Source organism: Petromyzon marinus, assembly GCF_048934315.1.
Source record: "Petromyzon marinus isolate PM22_M1 ecotype Great Lakes invasive population chromosome 70 unlocalized genomic scaffold, UKy_Petmar_22M1.pri1.0 chr70_unloc.1, whole genome shotgun sequence".
NCBI classification, from domain to species: domain Eukaryota; kingdom Metazoa; phylum Chordata; class Hyperoartia; order Petromyzontiformes; family Petromyzontidae; genus Petromyzon; species Petromyzon marinus.
In genome coordinates, this window is record NW_027422603.1 from 299,042 (window position 1) to 317,447 (window position 18,406).

At 51.7% G+C, this 18,406-nt stretch overlaps 2 protein-coding genes across 11 annotated transcripts in view; both read right to left on the bottom strand.

Moving 5' to 3' along the window:
* The window catches only part of LOC116957111 (uncharacterized), a 57,868-nt gene that overhangs the window by 7,073 nt on the left and 32,389 nt on the right, over positions 1–18,406 (bottom strand). For all 3 annotated transcript variants that reach the window (XM_076058262.1, XM_076058264.1, XM_076058263.1), the window contains exons 5-7: positions 10,789–10,890; positions 9,555–9,663; positions 7,852–7,946 (exon numbers count right to left, since the gene is read on the bottom strand). In XM_076058262.1, coding sequence (XP_075914377.1) covers positions 7,852–7,946; positions 9,555–9,663; positions 10,789–10,890 — 306 coding nt within the window. The remainder of the gene's footprint in view (positions 1–7,851; positions 7,947–9,554; positions 9,664–10,788; positions 10,891–18,406) is intronic.
* LOC116957112 (uncharacterized) lies at positions 10,898–15,443 on the bottom strand. Of its 8 annotated transcripts, none has more exons than XM_076058273.1 (2): positions 14,972–15,443; positions 10,898–14,785 (listed from the first exon to the last, which is right to left on the bottom strand). In XM_076058273.1, the coding sequence occupies exon 2, from the start codon at positions 11,634–11,636 to the stop codon at positions 10,920–10,922; it is 717 nt and encodes a 238-aa protein (XP_075914388.1). In that variant the 5' UTR covers positions 11,637–14,785; positions 14,972–15,443; the 3' UTR covers positions 10,898–10,919. The 8 variants fall into 8 exon arrangements, with proteins under 8 accessions (XP_075914388.1, XP_075914380.1, XP_075914384.1 ...); XM_076058265.1 differs by having other exon boundaries at positions 14,845–15,443; XM_076058269.1 differs by having other exon boundaries at positions 10,898–14,611; positions 14,662–15,443.

The window sequence follows — 18,406 nt, forward strand, 5'->3', positions numbered from 1 at the left end:
GCTGTGCGCCTGATGATGGCGCTTGTGATTACCAGCGAAACGTCGTACTCGGGATGGCAAATGTTGCGGATTTGCTCTCCAACACACAGCAAACTGGTGTGGTGCTGTACTAGTAGACTACACTATACACTACACTATACACTACACTATACACTACACTATACACTACTATACACTACACTACTATACACTACACTATACTACACACTACACTATACACTACCAAATACACTACACTATACACTACCCTATTCACTACACTATACACTACACTATACACTACTATACACTACACTATACACTACACTACTATACACTACACTATACAACACACTACAATATACACTACCAAATACACTACACTATACACTACCCTATTCACTACACTATACACTACCCTATACACTACACTACATACTACACTACCCTATACACTACACACTACACTACACTACACACTACACTACACACTACACTATACACTACACTATACACTACACTATACACTACCCTACTATACACTACCCTATACACTATACACTACCCTATACACTATACACTACACACTACACTACACTACTATACACTACCCTACTATACACTACACACTACTATACACTAAACTATACACTACACTACATTACTATACACTACCCTACACACTACACTATACACTACACTATACACTACACTACACACGGGCGCTGTATTAGTGACGAATTGGCACGTTCTGACTTCCCCTAAACTGGCACGATCCAACCCCAATGGAGGCACCTTGTCAGTGACAAGACAAAGATCCCCCGTGTAGCCTCAACAGACTGCTGGGGCAAGTGCTGTTAGCGGGTAGCAGCAGCTCTGCCTGTGAAGGCCACCAGCACTGTGGCACACAGAGGGGGTGGGTGACCAGCACCACGCCCGGCCGCCTTTGTCTCCCTAGTAGGCGATGTTTACTACACCACTACTACACCATCACCACTACACCACCACTACACCACCACTACACCACTACTACACCACCACCACCACTACACCACCACCGCTACACCACCACTACTACACCACTACTACACCACCGCTACCACTACACCACCACCACTACACCACCACTACTACACCACCACCGCTACACCACCACCGCTACTCCACCACACTACTACACCACCACTACACCACCACCACTACACCACCACCGCTACACCACCACCACTACACCACCACTACACCACCACCGCTACACCACCACACTACTACACCACCACCGCTACACCACCACCGCTACACCACCACCGCTACACCACCACCACTACACCACCACCACTACACCACCACCGCTACACCACCACCACTACACCACCACCGCTACACCACCACCACCACCACGCTACACCACTACACCACCACCACTACACCACCACCACTACACCACCACCGCTACACCACCACCACTACACCACCACACCAGGTACTCAGCTGAGGCCGAGCTGACCGAGGGGAGGTCCAGATAATCGTCACCGGTGGTGTTGGTGGCTGTGAGCGGGAGCCGAACCGAAGTCGCTTGGGGCGTAGCGCTAACCGCTGCACCACCACTCCCCACTTACAAAGTCACTAACACAGCCACTAACACAGCCACTAACACAGCCACTAACACAGCCACTAACACAGCCACTAACACAGCCACTAACACAGCCACTAACACAGCCACTAACACAGTCACTAACACAGCCACTAACACAGCCACTAACATAGTCTCTAACACAGCCACTAACACAGCCACTAACACAGCCACTAACACAGCCACTAACACAGTCACTAACACAGCCACTAACACAGCCACTAACACAGCCACTAACACAGTCACTAACACAGTCACTAACACAGTCACTAACACAGCCACTAACACAGTCACTAACACAGCCACTAACACAGCCACTAACACAGCCACTAACACAGCCACTAACACAGCCACTAACACAGCCACTAACACAGCCACTAACACAGCCACTAACACAGCCACTAACACAGTCACTAACACAGCCACTAACACAGCCACTAACACAGTCACTAACACAGCCACTAACACAGCCACTAACACAGCCACTAACACAGCCACTAACACAGCCACTAACACAGCCACTAACACAGTCACTAACACAGCCACTAACACAGCCACTAACACAGCCACTAACACAGCCACTAACACAGCCACTAACACAGCCACTAACACAGCCACTAACACAGCCACTAACACAGCCACTAACACAGCCACTAACACAGTCACTAACACAGTCACTAACACAGCCACTAACACAGCCACTAACACAGCCACTAACACAGCCACTAACACAGCCACTAACACAGCCACTAACACAGCCACTAACACAGCCACTAACACAGTCACTAACACAGCCACTAACACAGCCACTAACACAGCCACTAACACAGCCACTAACACAGCCACTAACACAGCCACTAACACAGTCACTAACACAGTCACTAACACAGCCACTAACACAGCCACTAACACAGCCACTAACACAGCCACTAACACAGCCACTAACACAGCCACTAACACAGCCACTAACACAGCCACTAACACAGTCACTAACACAGTCACTAACACAGTCACTAACACAGCCACTAACACAGTCACTAACACAGTCACTAACACAGTCACTAACACAGCCACTAACACAGCCACTAACACAGCCACTAACACAGCCACTAACACAGCCACTAACACAGCCACTAACACAGCCACTAACACAGCCACTAACACAGTCACTAACACAGTCACTAACACAGCCACTAACACAGTCACTAACACAGTCACTAACACAGTCACTAACACAGCCACTAACACAGCCACTAACACAGCCACTAACACAGCCACTAACACAGTCACTAACACAGCCACTAACACAGCCACTAACACAGTCACTAACACAGCCACTAACACAGTCACTAACACAGTCACTAACACAGCCACTAACACAGTCACTAACACAGTCACTAACACAGTCACTAACACAGTCACTAACACAGCCACTAACACAGCCACTAACACAGCCACTAACACAGTCACTAACACAGCCACTAACACAGTCACTAACACAGTCACTAACACAGCCACTAACACAGTCACTTACAAAGTCACTAACAAAGCCACTAACACAGCCACTAACACAGCCACTAACACAGCCACTAACACAGTCACTAACACAGCCACTAACACAGCCACTAACACAGCCACTAACACAGTCACTAACACAGTCACTAACACAGCCACTAACACAGCCACTAACACAGTCACTAACACAGTTACTAACACAGCCACTAACACAGCCACTAACACAGCCACTAACACAGTCACTAACACAGTCACTAACACAGTCACTAACACAGCCACTAACACAGCCACTAACACAGTCACTAACACAGCCACTAACACAGCCACTAACACAGCCACTAACACAGTCACTAACACAGCCACTAACACAGCCACTAACACAGCCACTAACACAGTCACTAACACAGTCACTAACACAGTCACTAACATAGCCACTAACACAGCCACTTACAATCCCCCTGCAGATAGTCACACACAAGATAGTCACAGTCACTTACGGATGGTTACACAATTACAGTCGCTGAGAGTCACACACATTTAGTCAGTCACACACACACACATTTAGTCAGTCACACACACACATTTAGTCAGTCACACACACAGTCAGTCAAATACACACATTTAGTCAGTCACACACACATTTAGTAAGTCACACACACACATTTAGTCAGTCACACACACACACATTTAGTCAGTCACACACACATTTAGTCAGTCACACTCACACACACACATTAGTCAGTCACACACACATTAGTCAGCCACACACACACATTTAGTCAGTCACACACACATTTAGTAAGTCACACACACAAAAACATTAGTCAGTCACACACACATTTAGTCAGTCACGCACACACACATTTAGTCAGTCACACACACATTTAGTCAGTCACACACACATTTAGTAAGTCACACACATTTAGTAAGTCACACACACATTTAGTCAGTCACACACACACATTTAGTCAGTCACACACACATTTAGTCAGTCACACACACACACATACATTAGTCAGTCACACACACACAGTCAGTCAAACACACACATTTAGTCAGTCACACACACATATTAGTCAGTCACACAAACACATTGAGTCAGTCACACACACATTTAGTCAGTCACACACATTTAGTCAGTCAAACACACACATTGAGTCAGTCACACACACACATTGAGTCAGTCACACACACACACATTTAGTCAGTCACACACACATTTAGTCAGTCACACACACATTTAGTCAGTCACACACACATTTAGTCAGTCACACACACATACATTAGTCAGTCACACACACACAGTCAGTCAAACACACACATTTAGTCAGTCAAACACACACACATTGAGTCAGTCACACACACACACACATTTAGTAAGTCACACACATTTAGTCAGTCACACACACATTTAGTCAGTCACACACACATTTAGTCAGTCACACACACATTTAGTCAGTCAAACACACACATTGAGTCAGTCACACACACACATTTAGTAAGTCACACACACATTTAGTCAGTCACACACATTTAGTCAGTCACACACACATTTAGTCAGTCAAACACACACACATTGAGTCAGTCACACACACATTTAGTAAGTCACACACACATTTAGTCAGTCACACACATTTAGTCAGTCACACACACATTTAGTAAGTCACACACACATTTAGTCAGTCACACACACATTTAGTCAGTCACACACACATTTAGTCACACACACACACATACATTAGTCAGTCACACACACACAGTCAGTCAAACACACACATTTAGTCAGTCAAACACACACACATTGAGTCAGTCACACACACACATATAGTAAGCCAAACACACATTTAGTAAGTCACACACACATTTAGTAAGTCACACACACATTTAGTAAGTCACACACACATTTAGTAAGTCACACACATTTAGTCAGGCACACACACATTTAGTCAGTCACACACCCACATTTAGTAAGTCACACACACATTTAGTCAGTCACACACCCATTTAGTAAGTCACACACACATTTAGTCAGTCACACACACACACATTTAGTCAGTCACACACACACATTAGTAAGTCACACACACATTTAGTCAGTCACACACACATTTAGTCAGTCACACACACACATTTAGTCAGTCACACACACATTTAGTCAGTCACACACACACATTTAGTAAGCCACGCAGTGGTGGTGGTAGTAGTAGTGGTAGTAGTGGTGGTAGTGGTGGTAGTGGTGGTAGTGGTAGTGTAGTAGTAGTGTAGTAGTAGTAGTAGTGTAGTAGTAGTGATAGTGTTAGTGACAGTAGTAGTAGTAGTGTAGTAGTAGTGATAGTAGTAGTGATAGTGTAGTTGTGGTTGTGACACCCACCAAAGTGAGTGTAGTTGTTGTCGTAGTCGTCCCCTGCTGCTGTAGTGTTAGTGTAGTAGTAGTGTAGTAGTAGTGTAGTAGCAGTGTAGTAGTAGTGTAGTAGTAGTGTAGTGTAGTAGTAGTGTAGTAGTGTAGTAGTAGTGTAGTGTAGTAGTAGTGTAGTGGTAGTGTAGTAGTGTAGTAGTAGTGATAGTAGTAGTGATAGTAGTAGTGATAGTAGTAGTGTAGTAGTAGTGATAGTAGTAGTGTAGTAGTGATAGTAGTAGTGTTGTAGTAGTGTAGTGTTAGTGTAGTAGTAGTGTAGTAGTAGTGTAGTAGTGATAGTAGTGTAGTAGTAGTGTAGTAGTAGTGATAGTAGTAGTGTAGTAGTAGTAGTGATAGTAGTAGTGATAGTGTAGTTGTGGTTGTGACACCCACCAAAGTGAGTGTAGTTGTTGTCGTAGTCGTCCCCTGCTGCTGTAGTGTTAGTGTAGTAGTAGTGTAGTAGTAGTGTAGTAGCAGTGTAGTAGTAGTGTAGTAGTAGTGTAGTAGTAGTAGTGTAGTAGTAGTGTAGTAGTGTAGTAGTAGTGTAGTGTAGTAGTAGTGTAGTGATAGTGTAGTAGTAGTGATAGTAGTAGTGATAGTAGTAGTGATAGTAGTAGTGTAGTAGTAGTGTAGTAGTAGTGATAGTAGTAGTGATAGTAGTAGTGATAGTAGTAGTGTTGTAGTAGTGTAGTGTTAGTGTAGTAGTGTAGTAGTAGTGTAGTAGTGATAGTAGTGTAGTAGTAGTGTAGTAGTAGTAGTGATAGTAGTAGTGTAGTAGTAGTAGTGATAGTAGTAGTGTAGTAGGAGTGTAGTGTTAGTGTAGTAGTAGTGTAGTAGTGATAGTAGTGTAGTAGTAGTGTAGTGTAGTAGTAGTGTAGTAGTAGTGTAGTAGTGATAGTAGTAGTGTTGTAGTAGTGTAGTGTTAGTGTAGTAGTAGTGTAGTAGTAGTGTAGTAGTGATAGTAGTGTAGTAGTAGTGTAGTAGTAGTAGTAGTGATAGTAGTAGTGTAGTAGTAGTAGTAGTGATAGTAGTAGTGTAGTAGTAGTGTAGTGTTAGTGTAGTAGTAGTGTAGTAGTGATAGTAGTGTAGTAGTAGTGTAGTGTAGTAGTAGTGTAGTAGTAGTGTAGTAGTGATAGTAGTGTAGTAGTAGTGATAGTAGTAGTGATAGTAGTAGTGATAGTAGTAGTGTAGTAGTAGTGTAGTAGTGTAGTGTAGTAGTGTAGTAGTAGTGATAGTAGTAGTGATAGTAGTAGTGATAGTAGTAGTGTTGTAGTAGTGTAGTGTAGTAGTATTGTAGTAGTAGTGTAGTAGTGATAGTAGTGTAGATGTAGTAGTGTAGTAGTAGTGATAGTAGTAGTGATAGTAGTAGTGATAGTAGTAGTGTAGTAGTGTAGTGTAGTAGTAGTGATAGTAGTAGTGATAGTAGTAGTGTAGTAGTAGTAGTAGTGATAGTAGTAGTGTAGTAGTAGTGTAGTGTTAGTGATAGTAGTAGTGTAGTAGTAGTGTAGTGATAGTAGTGTAGTAGTAGTGTAGTAGTGATAGTAGTGTAGTAGTAGTAGTGATAGTAGTAGTGTAGTAGTAGTAGTGATAGTAGTAGTGTAGTAGTAGTGTAGTGTTAGTGTAGTAGTAGTGTAGTAGTAGTGTAGTAGTGATAGTAGTGTAGTAGTAGTGTAGTAGTGATAGTAGTGTAGTAGTAGTGTAGTAGTAGTGTAGTAGTGATAGTGATAGTAGTGATAGTGTGAGTGATAGTAGTAGTGTAGTAGTAGTAGTGTTAGTAGTTGTAGTAGTGATAGTAGTGTAGTAGTAGTGTTAGTGTAGTAGTAGTGTAGTAGTGTTAGTGTAGTGATAGTAGTAGTAGTGTAGTGGTACCCACCAAAGTGAGTGTAGTTGTTGTCGTAGTCGTCCCCTGCTGCTGCTGTAGTGGTAGTGTAGTAGTAGTAGTGTAATGGTAGTGTAGTGGTAGTGTAGTGGTAGTGTAGTGGTGTAGTGATAGTAGTAGTGATAGTGATAGTAGTGGTACCCACCAAAGTGAGTGTAGTTGTTGTTGTAGTCGTCCCCTGCTGCTGCTGCTGTAGTGGTAGTGTAGTAGTAGTAGTGTAATGGTAGTGTAGTGGTAGTGTAGTGGTGTAGTGATAGTAGTAGTGATAGTGCTAGTAGTGGTACCCACCAAAGTGAGTGTAGTTGTTGTCGTAGTCGTCCCCTGCTGCTGCTGTAGTGGTAGTGTAGTAGTAGTAGTGTAATGGTAGTGTAGTAGTAGTGTAGTAGTGATAGTAGTGTTAGTAGTAGTAGTAGTAGTGATAGTAGTGATAGTTGTAGTAGTGACACCCACCAAAGTGAGTGTAGTTGTTGTCGTAGTCGTCCCCTGCTGCTGCTGCTGAGCGCTTGCCACTGCCGCCGCTGCTGTGGCCACGTGACGATCGCTCCCTAGGCAGAGGGCAACCACACAAGGTGAGCTGGTGGTGAGCTGGTGGTGGTGAGGTGGTGGTGGTGAGCTGGTGGTGGTGAGGTGGTGGTGAGCTGGTGGTGGTGAGGTGGTGGTGAGCTGGTGGTGAGGTGGTGGTGAGCGGGTGGTGGTGAGGTGGTGGTGAGCTGGTGGTGGTGGTGGTGAGCTGGTGGTGGTGAGCTGGTGGTGAGCTGGTGGTGAGCTGGTGATGGTGAGGTGGTGGTGAGCTGGTGGTGAGGTGGTGGTGAGCTGGTGGTGGTGAGGTGGTGGTGAGGTGAGGTGGTGGTGGTGGTGAGGTGGTGGTGGTGAGCTGGTGGTGAGCTGGTGAGGAGGTGGTGGTGGTGAGGTGGTGGTGAGCTGGTGGTGAGGTGGTGGTGAGCTGGTGGTGGTGGTGAGCTGGTGGTGAGGTGGTGGTGAGGTGGTGGTGAGCTGGTGAGGAGGTGGTGGTGAGCTGGTGGTGGTGAGGTGGTGGTGAGGTGGTGGTGGTGAGGAGGTGGTGGTGAGGTGGTGGTGGTGAGGTGGTGGTGAGGTGGTGGTGGTGAGGTGGTGGTGGTGGTGAGGTGGTGGTGAGGTGGTGGTGAGCTGGTGGTGAGGTGGTGGTGAGCTGGTGGTGAGCTGGTGGTGAGGTGGTGGTGAGGTGGTGGTGAGCTGGTGAGGAGGTGGTGGTGGTGAGGTGGTGGTGAGCTGGTGGTGAGGTGGTGGTGAGCTGGTGGTGGTGGTGAGCTGGTGGTGAGGTGGTGGTGAGGTGGTGGTGAGCTGGTGAGGAGGTGGTGGTGAGCTGGTGGTGGTGAGGTGGTGGTGAGGTGGTGGTGGTGAGGAGGTGGTGGTGAGGTGGTGGTGGTGAGGTGGTGGTGAGGTGGTGGTGGTGAGGTGGTGGTGGTGGTGAGGTGGTGGTGAGGTGGTGGTGAGCTGGTGGTGAGGTGGTGGTGAGCTGGTGGTGAGGTGGTGGTGAGGTGGTGGTGAGCTGGTGGTGGTGAGGTGGTGGTGAGGTGGTGGTGAGTTGGTGGTGAGGTGGTGGTGAGTTGGTGGTGAGGTGGTGGTGAGGTGGCTGTGAGCTGGTGGAGAGGGGTACTAGTGGGGGGTACTAGTGGGGGGTACTGGTGGGGGGTACTGGTGGGGGGTACTAGTGGGGGGTACTAGTGGGGGTACTAGTGGGGGGTACTAGTGGGGGGTACTAGTGGGGGGTACTAGTGGGGGGTACTAGTGGGGGGTACTGGTGGGGGGTACTAGTGGGGGGTACTAGTGGGGGGTACTGGTGGGGGGTACTGGTGGGGGGTACTAGTGGGGGGTACTGGTGGGGGGTACTAGTGGGGGGTACTGGTGGGGGGTACTAGTGGGGGGTACTAGTGGGGGGTACTGGTGGGGGGTACTAGTGGGGGGTACTAGTGGGGGGTACTGGTGGGGGTACTAGTGGGGGGTACTAGTGGGGGGTACTAGTGGGGGGTACTGGTGGGGGGTACTAGTGGGGGTACTAGTGGGGGGTACTGGTGGGGGGTACTAGTGGGGGGTACTAGTGGGGGGTACTAGTGGGGGGTACTAGTGGGGGGTACTAGTGGGGGGTACTAGTGGGGGGTACTGGTGGGGGGTACCCGTCTTTGCGGGTGCTGCGTTCGTAGCTGCCCCCTCCCTCACGGCCCCTCCCCCCCCGGGACGAGGAGGACGATGAGGAGCCACGAGTCCGGCCACGGGATTCATAGCCTGGGTCACATGACGTCATCGTCACGCGACGTCATCGTCACGCGACGTCATCGTCACGCGACGTCATCGTCACACGACGTCATCGTCACACGACGTCATTGTCACATGACGTCATCGTCACACGACGTCATCGTCACGCGACGTCATCGTCACGCGACGTCATCGTCAGGCGACGTCATCGTCACGCGACGTCATCGTCACGCGACGTCATCGTCAGGCGACGTCATCGTCACGCGACGTCATCGTCACACGACGTCATTGTCACATGACGTCATCACATTGTCATCACCACCACTATCGCCATCATCGTCATCACCACCATTAGCGTCACATCGTCATCACATCGTCATCACATCGTCATCACCACCACTGTCGCCATCGTCATCACTACCACTACTAGCGTCACATCATCATCATCTCGTCATCACCACCACTGTCGCCATCATCGTCATTACCACCATTAGCGTCACATCGTCATCACATCACATCGTCATCACATCACATCGTCATCACATCGTCATGACCACATCACCTCTGGGGTCATATTGTCATCGTCACACTCTCTGTGCCACCACCTACCCACACTCTCTCCCCGTGCGTGTGACACTCGCCCACACACCCACCCACACTCTCTGTACGTGTGCCACCCACCCACCCACACTCTCTCTGTGCGTGTGACACTCGCCCACACACCCACCCACACTCTCTCTGTGCGTGTGACACTCACCCACCCACCCACACTCTCTGTGCGTGTGCCACCCACCCACCCACCCACACTCTCTCTGTGCGTGTGCCACCCACCCACACACCCACCCACACACCCACCCACACACCCACCCACACTCTCTCTCTCTCTCTGTGCGTGTGCCACCCACCCACACACCCACCCACACTCTCTCTGTGTGTGACACCCACCCACTCACCCACCCACCCACACTCTCTCTGTGCGTGTGCCACCCACCCACACACCCACCCACACTCTCTCTGTGTGTGACACCCACCCACACACCCACCCACACTCTCTCTGTGCGTGTGCCACCCACCCACCCACACACCCACCCACACACACTCACCCACCCACCCACCCACACACCCACCCACTCTCTCTGTGTGTGTGCCACCCACCGTCTCCCCTGTAGGAGGAGCGGGAGCTGTCGTCTGCCGAGCGTTTCGCCGGGGGGCTCCCCTCCCCGTAGCCGGACGAACTCCGCTTGCCACGGCTCCAGCCTAGGGCGGTGGGTGGGGTGAGACGACACTTAGTCGCCCGCCCGTCCACCGCCTCGCCCGCTCGTCCACCGCCTCGCTCGTCCACCGCCTCGCTCGTCCACCGCCTCGCCCGCTCGTCCACCGCCTCGCCCGCCCGCTCGCCTCGCCCGTCCACCGCCTCGCTCGTCCACCGCCTCGCTCGTCCACCGCCTCGCCCGTCCACCGCCTCGCCCGTCCACCGCCTCGCCCGCTCGTCCACCGCCTCGCCCGTCCACCGCCTCGCCCGCCCGTCCACCGCCTCGCTCATCCACCGCCTCGCTCGTCCACCGCCTCGCCCGTCCACCGCCTCGCCCGTCCACCGCCTCGCCCGCCCGTCCACCGCCTCGCTCGTCCACCGCCTCGCCCGCCCGTCCACCGCCTCGCCCGTCCACCGCCGCCGTGGGCGGCCGCGGCCGTCCTCCTCGCTGGGCCCCGTGGAGATTCTGTGGCAGTGTGGGCAAGGGTGGGAGGGGGTCGCGGCGGGGGGCTTCCTGCCGGCGAGCCTCTCCCCTTGCCGCTCGGCCTCCGCGGCACGGCACGCCGAACATCGACTCGGCCGTGGGGAGCTTGGCAGCCACCCCCCCCCCGTAGGGGACGGTCTCCCTCCACGCGGTGCTCCTCCTCCTCCTCCTCATCCTCCTCCTCCTCCTCATCCTCCTCCTCATCCTCATCCTCCTCATCCTCCTCCTCATCCTCCTGCTCCTCATCCTCCTGCTCCTCATCCTCATCCCCACGGGTCTGTGGTGGTGCCGCTTGTTGATCTTGACGACGCTCACCACCACCACCACCACCACGTCGTCCTGGTGAGCGGTGACTTCTTCACCTTGACGACGCTCACCACCACCACCACCACCACGTCGTCCTGGTGAGCGGCGACTTCTTCACCTTGACAACACTCACCACCACGTCGTCCTGGTGAGCGGCGACTTCTTCACCTTGACGACGCTCACCACCACCACCACCACCACGTCGTCCTGGTGAGTGGCGACTTCTTCACCTTGACAACACTCACCACCACCACCACCACCACGTCGTCCTGGTGAGTGGCGACTTCTTCACCTTGACGACACTCACCACCACCACCACCACCACGTCGTCCTGGTGAGCGGCGACTTCTTCACCTTGACGACGCTCACCACCACGTCGTCCTGGTGAGTGGCGACTTCTTCACCTTGACGACACTCACCACCACCACCACCACCACGTCGTCCTGGTGAGTGGCGACTTCTTCACCTTGACGACGCTCACCACCACCACCACCACCACGTCGTCCTGGTGAGCGGCGACTTCTTCACCTTGACAACACTCACCACCACCACCACCACCACGTCCACGTCCTGGTGAGCGGCGACTTCTTCACCTTGACGACGCTCACCACCACCACCACCACCACCACGTCGTCCTGGTGAGTGGCGACTTCTTCACCTTGACAACACTCACCACCACCACCACCACCACGTCGTCCTGGTGAGTGGCGACTTCTTCACCTTGACGACGCTCACCACCACCACCACCACCACGTCGTCCTGGTGAGTGGCGACTTCTTCACCTTGACAACACTCACCACCACCACCACCACCACGTCGTCCTGGTGAGTGGCGACTTCTTCACCTTGACGACACTCACCACCACCACCACCACCACGTCGTCCTGGTGAGCGGCGACTTCTTCACCTTGACGACGCTCACCACCACGTCGTCCTGGTGAGTGGCGACTTCTTCACCTTGACGACACTCACCACCACCACCACCACCACGTCGTCCTGGTGAGTGGCGACTTCTTCACCTTGACGACGCTCACCACCACCACCACCACCACGTCGTCCTGGTGAGCGGCGACTTCTTCACCTTGACAACACTCACCACCACCACCACCACCACGTCGTCCTGGTGAGCGGCGACTTCTTCACCTTGACGACGCTCACCACCACCACCACCACCACGTCGTCCTGGTGAGTGGCGACTTCTTCACCTTGACGACGCTCACCACCACCACCACCACCACGTCGTCCTGGTGAGTGGCGACTTCTTCACCTTGACGACACTCACCACCACGTCGTCCTGGTGAGTGGCGACTTCTTCACCTTGACGACACTCACCACCACGTCGTCCTGGTGAGTGGCGACTTCTTCACCTTGACGACACTCACCACCACGTCGTCCTGGTGAGCGGCGACTTCTTCACCTTGACGACGCTCACCACCACCACCACCACCACGTCGTCCTGGTGAGTGGCGACTTCTTCACCTTGACAACACTCACCACCACCACCACCACCACGACGTCCTGGTGAGTGGCGACTTCTTCACCTTGACGACGCTCACCACCACCACCACCACCACGTCGTCCTGGTGAGCGGCGACTTCTTCACCTTGACAACACTCACCACCACCACCACCACCACGTCGTCCTGGTGAGCGGCGACTTCTTCACCTTGACAACACTCACCACCACGTCGTCCTGGTGAGCGACGACTTCTTCTCCTTGACGACGCTCACCACCACCACCACCACCACGTCGTCCTGGTGAGCGGCGACTTCTTCACCTTGACGACGCTCACCACCACCACCACCACGTCGTCCTGGTGAGCGGCGACTTCTTCACCTTGACAACACTCACCACCACCACCACCACCACGTCGTCCTGGTGAGTGGCGACTTCTTCACCTTGACGACACTCACCACCACCACCACCACGTCGTCCTGGTGAGCGGCGACTTCTTCACCTTGACGACACTCACCACCACCACCACCACCACGTCGTCCTGGTGAGTGGCGACTTCTTCACCTTGACGACGCTCACCACCACCACCACCACCACGTCGTCCTGGTGAGCGGCGACTTCTTCACCTTGACAACACTCACCACCACCACCACCACCACGTCGTCCTGGTGAGCGGTGACTTCTTCACCTTGACGACACTCACCACCACCACCACCACCACCACGTCGTCCTGGTGAGTGGCGACTTCTTCACCTTGACAACACTCACCACCACCACCACCACCACGTCGTCCTGGTGAGTGGCGACTTCTTCACCTTGACAACACTCACCACCACCACCACCACGTCGTCCTGGTGAGTGGCGACTTCTTCACCTTGACAACACTCACCACCACCACCACCACCACGTCGTCCTGGTGAGCGGCGACTTCTTCTCCTTGACAACACTCACCACCACCACCACCACGTCGTCCTGGTGAGTGGCGACTTCTTCACCTTGACAACACTCACCACCACCACCACCACCACCACGTCGTCCTGGTGAGCGGCGACTTCTTCACCTTGACGACGCTCACCACCACCACCACCACCACGTCGTCCTGGTGAGTGGCGACTTCTTCACCTTGACAACACTCACCACCACCACCACCACCACGTCGTCCTGGTGAGTGGCGACTTCTTCACCTTGACAACACTCACCACCACCACCACCACCACGTCGTCCTGGTGAGTGGCGACTTCTTCACCTTGACGACACTCACCACCACGTCGTCCTGGTGAGCGGCGACTTCTTCACCTTGACGACACTCACCACCACCACCACCACCACGTCGTCCTGGTGAGTGGCGACTTCTTCACCTTGACAACACTCACCACCACCACCACCACCACGTCGTCCTGGTGAGTGGCGACTTCTTCACCTTGACAACACTCACCACCACCACCACCACCACGTCGTCCTGGTGAGTGGCGACTTCTTCACCTTGACGACACTCACCACCACGTCGTCCTGGTGAGCGGCGACTTCTTCACCTTGACGACACTCACCACCACCACCACCACCACGTCGTCCTGATGAGTGGCGACTTCTTCACCTTGACAACACTCACCACCACCACCACCACCACGTCGTCCTGGTGAGTGGCGACTTCTTCACCTTGACGACACTCACCACCACCACCACCACGTCGTCCTGGTGAGCGGCGACTTCTTCACCTTGACAACACTCACCACCACCACCACCACCACCACGTCGTCCTGGTGAGCGGCGACTTCTTCACCTTGACGACACTCACCACCACCACCACCACCACGTCGTCCTGATGAGTGGCGACTTCTTCACCTTGACAACACTCACCACCACCACCACCACCACGTCGTCCTGGTGAGTGGCGACTTCTTCACCTTGACAACACTCACCACCACCACCACCACCACCACGTCGTCCTGGTGAGCGGCGACTTCTTCTCCTTGACAACACTCACCACCACCACCACCACGTCGTCCTGGTGAGTGGCGACTTCTTCACCTTGACAACACTCACCACCACCACCACCACCACGTCGTCCTGGTGAGTGGCGACTTCTTCACCTTGACGACGCTCACCACCACCACCACGTCGTCCTGGTGAGCGGCGACTTCGGGCACGTCGCCGCCATCTCCGAAGGGCTCCTTGTCCTCGCTCGGGCCAAGGTTCTGCCGGCAACGGCTCCGGCAGAGGCGGCGTGTGGGTGGCAGTGGTGGCGGCGGTGGAGGTGGCGGTGGCGGTGGTGGCGGTGGTGGTGGTGGCGGTGGTGGTGGCGGTGGCGGTGGCGGCGGTGGTGGTGGTGGCGGTGGTGGCGGTGGTGGTGGCGGTGGAGGTGGCGGTGGCGGTGGTGGAGGTGGTGGTGGTGGTGGCGGTGGTGGTGGCGGTGGAGGTGGCGGTGGTGGAGGTGGTGGTGGTGGTGGCGGTGGTGGTGGCGGTGGTGGTGGAGGCGGCGGTGGTGGAGGTGGTGGTGGTGGCGGTGGTGGTGGTGGTGGAGGCGGCGGTGGTGGAGGTGGTGGTGGTGGCGGTGGTGGTGGTGGTGGCGGTGGTGGCGGTGGTGGTGGCGGTGGAGGTGGCGGTGGTGGAGGTGGTGGTGGCGGTGGTGGCGGCGGTGGTGGTGGTGGTGGCGGTGGTGGTGGAGGTGGTGGTGGCGGTGGTGGTGGTGGCGGTGCATTCCCGCGGCGATGTCGGCTTTGGGGTGGGGGGGTGGGAGAGACGGCCGCCGAGGGTAGGCGAGGGGGTGACCATAGAGGACATCGCCGGGGCTGCCGTTGTGTGGTCAGGTGCTGGTGGCTGCCGGAGGATTTGCGTCTTTATCCACAGCTGCCAACCCACACGGCGTAACGACGCATTCTGGTACGGGGATATTACAGGTCGTTACGGCGTACAGCCGTTACAATGTTAAAGTCTCTACCCATAGACTCCAATGTTAAAGTCTCTACCCATAGACTCCAATGTTAAAGTCTCTCCCCATAGACTACAATGTTAAAGTCTCTACCCATAGACTCCAATGTTAAAGTCTCTACCCATAGACTCCAATGTTAAAGTCTCTACCCATAGACTCCAATGTTAAAGTCTCTACCCATAGACTCCAATGTTAAAGTCTCTACCCATAGACTCCAATGTTAAAGTCTCTACCCATAGACTCCAATGTTAAAGTCTCTACCCATAGACTCCAATGTTAAAGTCTCTACCCATAGACTCCAATGTTAAAGTGTCTACCCATAGACTCCAATGTTAAAGTCTCTACCCATAGACTCCAATGTTAAAGTGTCTACCCATAGACTCCAATGTTAAAGTCTCTACCCATAGACTCCAATGTTAAAGTGTCTACCCATAGACTCCAATGTTAAAGTCTCTACCCATAGACTCCAATGTTAAAGTGTCTACCCATAGACTCCAATGTTAAAGTGTCTACCCATAGACTCCAATGTTAAAGTCTCTACCCATAGACTCCAATGTTAAAGTCTCTACCCATAGACTCCAATGTTAAAGTCTCTACCCATAGACTCCAATGTTAAAGTCTCTACCCATAGACTCCAATGTTAAAGTCTCTACCCATAGACTCCAATGTTAAAGTGTCTACCCATAGACTCCAATGTTAAAGTCTCTACCCATAGACTCCAATGTTAAAGTCTCTACCCATAGACTCAAATGTTAAAGTCTCTACCCATAGACTCCAATGTTAAAGTCTCTACCCTTAGACTCCAATGTTAAAGTCTCCCATAGACTCCAAAGTTAAAGTCTCTACCCATAGACTCCAATGTTAAAGTCTCCCATAGACTCCAATGTTAAAGTCTCTACCCATAGACTCCAATGTTAAAGTCTCTACCCATAGACTCCAATGTTAAAGTATCTACCCATAGACTCCAATGTTAAAGTCTCTACCCATAGACTCCAATGTTAAAGTGTCTACCCATAGACTCCAATGTTAAAGTCTCTACCCATAGACTCCAATGTTAAAGTCTCTACCCACAGACTCCAATGTTAAAGTCTCTACCCATAGACTCCAATGTTAAAGTCTCTACCCATAGACTCCAATGTTAAAGTCTCTACCCATAGACTCCAATGTTAAAGTGTCTACCCATAGACTCCAATGTTAAAGTCTTTACCCATAGACTCCAACGTTAAAGTCTCTACCCATAGACTCCAATGTTAAAGTCTTCCCATAGACTCCAATGTTAAAGTCTCTACCCATAGACTCCAAGTGTCTAACCATAGACTACAATGTTAAAGTCTCTACGAATAGACTCCAATGTTAAAGTCTCTACCCATAGACGCCAATGTTAAAGTCTCTACCCATAGACTCCAATGTTAAAGTCTCTACCCATAGACTCCAATGTTAAAGTCTCTACCCATAGACTCCAATGTTAAAGTCTCTACCCATAGACTCCAATGTTAAAGTGTCTACCCATAGACTCCAATGTTAAAGTGTCTACCCATAGACTCCTATGTTAAAGTGTCTACCCATAGACTCCAATGTTAAAGTCTCTACCCATAGACTCCAATGTTAAAGTCTCTACCCATAGACTCCAATGTTAAAGTCTCTACCCATAGACTCCAATGTTAAAGTCTCTACCCATAGACTCCAATGTTAAAGTGTCTACCCATAGACTCCAATGTTAAAGTGTCTACCCATAGACTCCAATGTTAAAGTCTCTACCCATAGACTCCAATGTTAAAGTCTCTACCCATAGACTCCAATGTTAAAGTCTCTACCCATAGACTCCGATGTTAAAGTCTCTACCCATAGACTCCAATGTTAAAGTCTCTACCCATAGACTCCAATGTTAAAGTCTCCCATAGACTCCAATGTTAAAGTCTCTACCCATAGACTCCAATGTTAAAGTCTCTATCCATAGACTCCAATGTTAAAGTCTCTACCCATAGACTCCAATGTTAAAGTCTCCCATAGACTCCAATGTTAAAGTCTCTACCCACAGACTCCAATGTTAAAGTCTCCCATAGACTCCAATGTTAAAGTCTCTACCCATAGACTCCAATGTTAAAGTCTCTACCCATAGACTCCAATGTTAAAGTCTCTATCCATAGACTCCAATGTTAAAGTCTCTACCCATAGACTCCAATGTTAAAGTGTCTACCCATAGACTCCAATGTTAAAGTCTCCCACAGACTCCAATGTTAAAGTCTCCCATAGACCCCAATGTTAAAGTCTCCCATAGACTCCAATGTTAAAGTCTCTACCCATAGACTCCAATGTTGAAGTACACCGTGTTAACCCACACGGTGTAC

Excerpts from the sequence above, each read along its gene's own strand:
- LOC116957112 (XM_076058273.1), bottom strand. The coding sequence starts at position 11,636 with ATGAGGATGAGGAGCAGGAGGATGAGGAGCAGGAGGATGAGGAGGAGG.